The 6690-nt window shown below is 56.1% G+C and overlaps 2 protein-coding genes across 2 annotated transcripts in view; both read right to left on the reverse strand.

The window, feature by feature from the left end:
* EAH_00037100 (hypothetical protein, conserved) overlaps positions 1–3722 on the reverse strand; it is a gene marked incomplete at both ends in the record, with an annotated part of 8911 nt that extends 5189 nt beyond the window's left edge. The window contains 6 exons of the mRNA XM_013395566.1: positions 184–445; positions 584–1671; positions 1791–1851; positions 2166–2480; positions 2606–3123; positions 3365–3722. Of these exons, the coding sequence (XP_013251020.1) occupies positions 184–445; positions 584–1671; positions 1791–1851; positions 2166–2480; positions 2606–3123; positions 3365–3722 (2602 nt within the window). The remainder of the gene's footprint in view (positions 1–183; positions 446–583; positions 1672–1790; positions 1852–2165; positions 2481–2605; positions 3124–3364) is intronic.
* Positions 3723–3907: 185 nt separating this feature from the next.
* Positions 3908–6690, reverse strand: part of EAH_00037110 (hypothetical protein, conserved) — a gene marked incomplete at both ends in the record, with an annotated part of 4491 nt that continues 1708 nt past the window's right edge. Inside the window, 3 exons of the mRNA XM_013395567.1 lie at positions 3908–4089; positions 4785–4796; positions 5529–6687. Coding sequence (XP_013251021.1) covers positions 3908–4089; positions 4785–4796; positions 5529–6687 — 1353 coding nt within the window. The remainder of the gene's footprint in view (positions 4090–4784; positions 4797–5528; positions 6688–6690) is intronic.

Below are 6690 nucleotides of genomic sequence, written 5' to 3' on the forward strand. Positions count from 1 at the left end.
ATATATATATATATATATATATATATATTGAAGAGTGAAGTCTGCAGATTATTTAGATGAAATAAATACAAAAAAAATACATTGGAGAATAAACAATTCAATAAAAAGTAGAAAGATGTTTATCTGTCTGCATGCATGCATGCATGCATGCATGCATGCATGCATGCATGTGTTTGCGCAGACCTTCATTTTCTTCTTTGTCTTTTCTTGCTTCTGCTGCAGCTTCTTCCACAAAGAGCTGCTCTTCATCTCCTGTAACAAATGCTTGCTGCACCAACATCTGCTGCTCCTCCTCCCGCTGCCTCTGCTGCTGCTGCTTCTTCTGCTGCTGCTGCTGCTTTTTCTGCTGTTGCTGCTGCTGCTGCTGCTGCTGCTGCGCCTCGACGGCTTTCGGGGTCTCTTCCTTCGCCTCAGCAGCAGCTGTCTCCTGAGAGACATCTTGCAGCTGGGGAGCCACAGCAGCAACACAGCAACAAGAAATTGCATGAAGCAGCAGCAACAACAACAGAAGCAGCAGCAGCAACAACCAAGACAGCAGCAGCAGCAGCACCAACAGCAGCAGCAAAATCAATACTAGGCTTACAAAGTCCTCCAAGCCTTCTTGGAGCGTCTTTACAGGTCCAGACGTCCCTGCAGCAGCAGCAGCAGCAGGTGCTGCTGCTTGTTTTTTGCTGCTGCTCTTTTGCTGCTGCATCCACGGGTTGCTGCTCTGTGTTTCCTGCTGCTTCTTTTGTTTCTGCTGCTTCTTCAGCTGCGCTGCTGCCTGCATCTGCAACTCTGCTGCCTTTTCTGCGTGCTGCTGCTGCCGCATCTCCTTGCGCTTCTGCTGCTGCTGCTGCTGCTCCCGCTGCTGCTGCTGCAGCGTCCGCTGCAGCGAAGCAATGGCGGCCTTCGAAGACACTGCCGGGTCTTCTTCCTCTTCGCCGCTTGCTTCCTCATCATCTTGCTGCTGCTGCTGCTCCTGCTGCTGCTGCTCCTGCTCCTGCTGCTTCTCTTCTGCTGCTGCTACAGTAGAAGACAGCAAAGCCTCGAGGCCTCCTTCCTTCATAATCGAAGAGACAAGTTCCTCCGCCTGCTGCAGCTCTTCTTTATCTACTTCAGGGGGTTTAGCAGCATTAGCAGCAGCTGCTGCTGCAGCAGCAGCAGCAGCTTTCTTGCTCTTCCTCTTTTGCTTCACAGCAGCCATGCGTAGCTTTGCTGCCTTTGCTGCTGCGCTGCTGCTGCTCGCTGCAGCAACATCTCCTTCAGATCCTTCTTGTTCATCTTCGCTGGCTTCCGTTTCACTGCTGCTGCTGCTCTCCTCTGCCTCGCTGCTGCTGCCGTCGCTGCTGCTGCTGCTGCTGCTGGGTATGCCTGCTGCTCGCTGCTGCTTCCTCCTCTCTATCTTCGCTTGCAGTGCTGCTGCTTCTTCTCGTGCCCTCTCAATGCCTCTCCTTACAAACGGCAGGGCCAGGAGTCCCTTCTGTGGCAGCTCGGGTGTATCCTGAGCTCCTGCTGCTGCTGCTGCTGCTTCTCCTGCTGCTGCTGCTGCTGCTCCTGCTGCTCCTGCTGCTGCTGCTGCTGCTCGTGCTGCACGCAGAGCTTCTAGCTTCTCTCCTGCTGTCTGAGGCCCCGCTGTCTCTTCCTCCCACTCATCGCTGCTGCTGTTAGCGCGGCCCTCGTCGTCGCTCTCTGAAGCGCAGCAGCAAACGCCAGGAGCAGCCTCAGCAGCTACAGCAGCAGCAGCAGCAGCAGCAGCAAAGGAATGTCGCAGCAGCAGCAGCAGCAACAGCAGCAGCACCCACACTCACCGTCGCTTTGCTGCTGTCCCTTCACAGCCTTTTCTAAGGCCCGACGCTCATCTAGTCCCCGCTGCAGCACAGCAGCAGCAGCAGCAGCAGCAGGAGTAGTAGTAGGAACAACAGCAGCAGCAACAGCAGCAGCAGCAACACCAACAGAAGCAGCAGGATCAACAGCAACAGCAGGTGCAACAGCAGCCGCAGCAGCAGCAGTAGCAGCAGCAGCCACAGCAACAGCAGCAGCAGCAGCAGCAGTAGGAGCAGTAAGCGCTGTGTGGTGTCTCTTCTGCTTGTGCAAGTTTGTCTCTCCCGACTAGAGTGTTTCTAGCTTAGGGTTTAGGGTTTAGGGTTTAGGGTTTAGGGTTTAGGGTTTAGGGTTTATTATACCTGCTGCTGTCTGCTGATCTCCGCCTGCATGTCTTTACCACCAAAGCGCTGCGCGAGCCGCGCCCAGCGGGTCCTTGCTTGCTGCTGCCTAAGGATGCGTTGCTTCGCGTGTTGCTGCTGCAGCTGCTGCAGCAGCTGAGCAGCAAGCTCGGGGTTCTCCTGCTGCAGCCTCTCTAGCAGCTGCTGCTGCTGCCGAGTCTCTAACTGTCTCCTTTTCCTTCGCCCTTCTTTTGATTTTATTTGTTTTAACCTCTTTAACCTTCGGTGCTCTTCAGTTAAAAGAAAGCGTAGTCGTGCTGCTCGCTGCTGCTCTTCCTGCAGCAGCAGCAACGCATGCAACACACACACACACAATCAAGCCCTTGCTGCGCATACCCCTGCTCCTGCTGCTGCTGCTCCTGCTGCTGCTGATGCTGCTGCTGCTGCTGTTGTTGTTGTACCTGTCGCCTGATGGGGTCTGCTGGAGCCAGCGCCTTCTCCCGCAGCAGCTGCTGCTGCTCCGTGCTGCTAGCAGCAACAGCATTCAGCAGCAAAGCCTCGAAGCCCTGGGGCTGCATAAGTGCTGCTGCTTGCTGCATGCTGCGCGTGGTGCTTGTTTCTGCTGTTGCTGCAGTGAAGCCAAAGTGCAGCTGCCGCTGCTGCTGCTGCTGCAGCACCGCAGGCATCCACTTGCATGCATCCTGCTGCGCATACTCATATTGCTGCTGCCGCAGCAGCAGCTGCTGCTGATGCAGCGGCAGCCGCTCCGGCAGCACACCCGAATCGAGTTCTACCTGCTTTGCTGCTTCTGCTGCTGCTGCTGCTCCTGCGCCGTCCCCTGCTGCTTCTGCTGCTGCTGCTGCTGCTGCTGCTGCAGCAAGACGACGCGACGGAGCCGCCAGCGCACTCAGCTGCTGCTGCAGCTCCCCGTGCTGCGTGCTGCCCTCAACCCCTGCCAATATATCTTCGAACCCAAAACCTGCACAAGACAAGCAGCAGCAGCAGCAACAACAGCAGCAACAGCAGCAGCAACAGCAGCAGCACATGAAGAGTTATATACACCATATAATGCATGCCGTCGGGACTTGCTGCGTCTGTCTCAGCAGACAGCAGCAGCAGCACAATGAAATGCAGCAGCACCGGAAGCGCCAGCAGCAGCAGCTAAAACAACAGCAGCAGCAGCAGCAGCAGCAGCAGCCTTATGGCCAGCAGCAACATACTTGCTGCATCTGTCTCCGAATCGCGGAGGAGCTGCAGGGTCCCCTCTGCTGCCCCGTCGCACTTTTTTGCTGCTGCTGCTGCTGCTGCTGCAGCTTCTGATGCTCGCTGCTTCTGCTGCTCCTCCTGCTGCAGCGACTCCAGCAGCCCCTCGCAGCCCTCTTCTACGTCAGAATCATCGCTGCCGCCGTCGCTGCTGCTGCTGCTGCTGCTCCTGTTGCTGCTGTTGCTGCTGCTGCTGTTGCTGCGGCGGCGGCTGATGCTGGTGCTGCTGTTGCTGCTAACAAACTCCTGCGGTGTATCCTCATCTTGAGACAATTCCTCTTCTTTGATGACAGCTCGGCGACCCCTTGGGGCCATTTTGATTTGCTGCAGCAGCAACAGCTGCCTGTGCTGCCCTTGCTGCTGCTGCTGATCTCGCTGCTGCTGCTGCTGATGCTGCTACTGTTGTCAATGCTGCTGATGCGGTGGGTTATGCTGCAGCACGCCAAGCAGCATCTCCTCCTGCGGCACTAAGCGAGGAGTCGGAGTAGACAATGAGGCAGCTACCGCTGCTGCTGCTGCTGCTGCTGTTGCCGCTCCTGCTGCTGTTGCTGCTGCTTCTTCTGTTGCTGTTGCTGTTGCTGTTGCTGCAGTTTCAAGAAGAGGGAGGCCCCTGCGGTGCTGCGTGTTGGGGCCCGCGAGCCTTCTGGCGTTGCTGCTGCTGCAGAAGGCAGCGAAGTTGTAGCTGCAGTTTATAAATCAACTTAAATTAATTAATTTATTTATTTTATTTTTATTTATTTTATTTATTTTACTCAAAAAGAAAGGGGGAAACTTTTATTTTAACGCTGCAGGCCCCAGTGCTGCTGTGGGGCCCCCTCTGTGGGGCCGAGGGTCTTGACACGCCGCATGCAGCAGCAGCAGCAACAGCAGCAGCAGCATCAGCAGCAGCTGCTGCTGCTGCTATACTGAGATGGCTTTTTTTGCTGCAGCAAATAATTTCTGATGCTGCAGTCTGCTCCAGGCTGTTGTTGTGTGGCGGTGTGTTTGGGGTGTATGGGCACCTCCATTGCTGCAGCTGGAGCTGCAGCAGCAACATAAACAATCTACGCCTTTCCTGTCTCTTCCTTCTGCAGCTGTTGCTGCAGAAGACGGTGAGAAGAAGCAGAGACACAGCGCGTCGTTGGCTGTTGCTGCTGCTGCTGCTGCCGAAGAAGCAGCAGCAGCAGCAGCAACAACAACAGCAACAGCTACTGCAGCAGCTGAACTAGACCCTAAACCCTAAACCCTAAACCCTAGTTTGGGACGGCTAAATCACTGGGCCTGCGTACTGCTGTATTCAAGAGGCTCAGAGCTGCTGAAGACAAACCAAACCCTAAACCCTAAACCCCAACTCCGCATATCTCTGCTACCTCTAAACCCTAAACCCTCAAGACCTACAGACGTCTTGGCCTAAACCCTAAACCCTAAACCCTAAACCCTAAACCCTAAGCCTTCGACTGCCCCCAACCAGAGACTCTAATAAACCTCAAACCCTCACGCTAGCAAACCCTTATTCTGTCTTGCAGCCTAAGCCTTCTAAGCACTGGCTTTAAACCCTAAACCCTAAACCCTAGCTTGGAGGGAGTTTCATCTGAAGGCAGTCAGTGCTGTCTTTTTGCTGCAGCCAAATTAAACACTTTATAAACCCCAACTGCAGCAAACCCTTCAGCGTTTCAGCAGCACCAGCTGCTGCTGCTGCAGCTGCTGCTACTGCAGCAGGGTTTTAATCAGTAGCAGTTGCTGCCAAGGCGGCCTCTGCTGCCCCCAAGTAATTCTTAAGAACTAAACTTACGCAGCAACTCCCGTTGAGACAGCAGCAGCAGCAACTCTTGCAGCTACAGCTGCAGCAGCAGCAGCTGCAGCAGCAGCAGCCGCACCACTCCCACTGTCCGCTGCTGGGCGTACAGCTTCGCAGCAACGCTGCCGACACAGTCTGCTGCTGCTGCTGCTGCTGCGACTAGGGCAGCGGCAACGGCTACAGCAGCTGCCGTTGCATTCAATACTGAAGCGAAAAAAAATTGCTGCTGTTATCATCACTGCAGTAGAGGGTGTTTTCGAGAGATGCAGCAGCTGCTGTTGCTGCTGCTGCTGCTGTTGCTGCTGCTGCTGCTGCCGCTATATGGCTTTAGCCGCAACTAATACCGCAGTAGCATCTCTCTGTGCACTTGTGCAGAACTTCTGTCTCTGTCTCTGCAGCCCCAAACCCTAACCCCACAACTTCAACTCCCTCTGCTGCTGTGGGGCCCCACATAGGTCTCTTGCTGCTGGGCAGACAGCCCGCTGCTTGCTGCTGCTGCTGCTGCTGCTGCTGCTGGCGATGTCTCTGTTGCGTCTTCTGATGCAGCAACTGGAGTTGCTGCAGCAGGTTGTTGTGCGTGTGAGGTCGTTTGCGTGGTTGCTGCTGTAGCTGCTGCTGCAGTCTGTGTTGCAGTTGCTGCTCCAGCTGCTGCTGGAGTTGCTGCTGGAGTTGCTGCTGCAGCTGCTGCTGCAGCAGGCGCAGCTGTCTGCAGCGGCTCTTTACCTTTGCTACGGGGTCCCAGCCCCCAGCAAACTCTAAGAAATGGTTGTCTTTGCTGCCAAGCCGAGCAGCAAAACAATCTACAGTCTCTTCTTGCTGCAGCCAAGGGCCCAGCAACATATCTTCCTGCAGCAGCGTCTCCTCGCCCCCTTCTTTCTCGCTGCTGCTGCTGCTGCTGCTGCTGCTGCTGCTAATGCTCACCCTCCTGCTGCTACCACATGCCTCCACTCGCCCTACTCCTGTCTTCTGCTGCTGCATCCGACAGCGCCGCAGAGGCCCCCTCCTTCTGTTTGTCTTGGAGGGGGAGACTTCCTGCTGCTGCTTCTGCTGCTGCTGCTGCTGCTGTTGCTGATCCTGATGCTGCTCTTGCTGTTGGTGCTTTCTCTTCTTTCGGTGCGACTCATCCTGCTGCTGCTGCTGCTGCTGTTGCTGCTGCTGCTGCTGCAGAGACTTCCTGCTCATGGCTCCGTGTTTGCTGCTGCTGCTGCTGCTGCTGCTGCTGCTGCTGTCGTCTCTGTTTGCTGCTTGAGGAGACACCCGAACTCGGCATCCCCCAAAGCGGAGACAGCCCACTGTAGTCCCCTGCTGCAGCTGCTGCTGCTGCAGCTGCTGCTGCTGCCGCTGCTGCTGCTGCTGCTGTTGCTGCTGCTGCCGCTGCTGCTGCCGCTGCTGCTGCTGCTGCTGCCGCGGCTGCTGCTGCTGCTGCTGCTGTCGCTGCTGCCGCGGCTGCTGCTGCTGCTGCTGCTGTCGCTGCTGCTGCTGCTGCTGCTGCTGCTGCCGCGGCTG

The sequence above is a fragment of the Eimeria acervulina genome, genomic scaffold, assembly GCF_000499425.1.
Source record: "Eimeria acervulina Houghton genomic scaffold, Eah_scaff407, whole genome shotgun sequence".
In the NCBI taxonomy this organism is placed as follows: domain Eukaryota; phylum Apicomplexa; class Conoidasida; order Eucoccidiorida; family Eimeriidae; genus Eimeria; species Eimeria acervulina.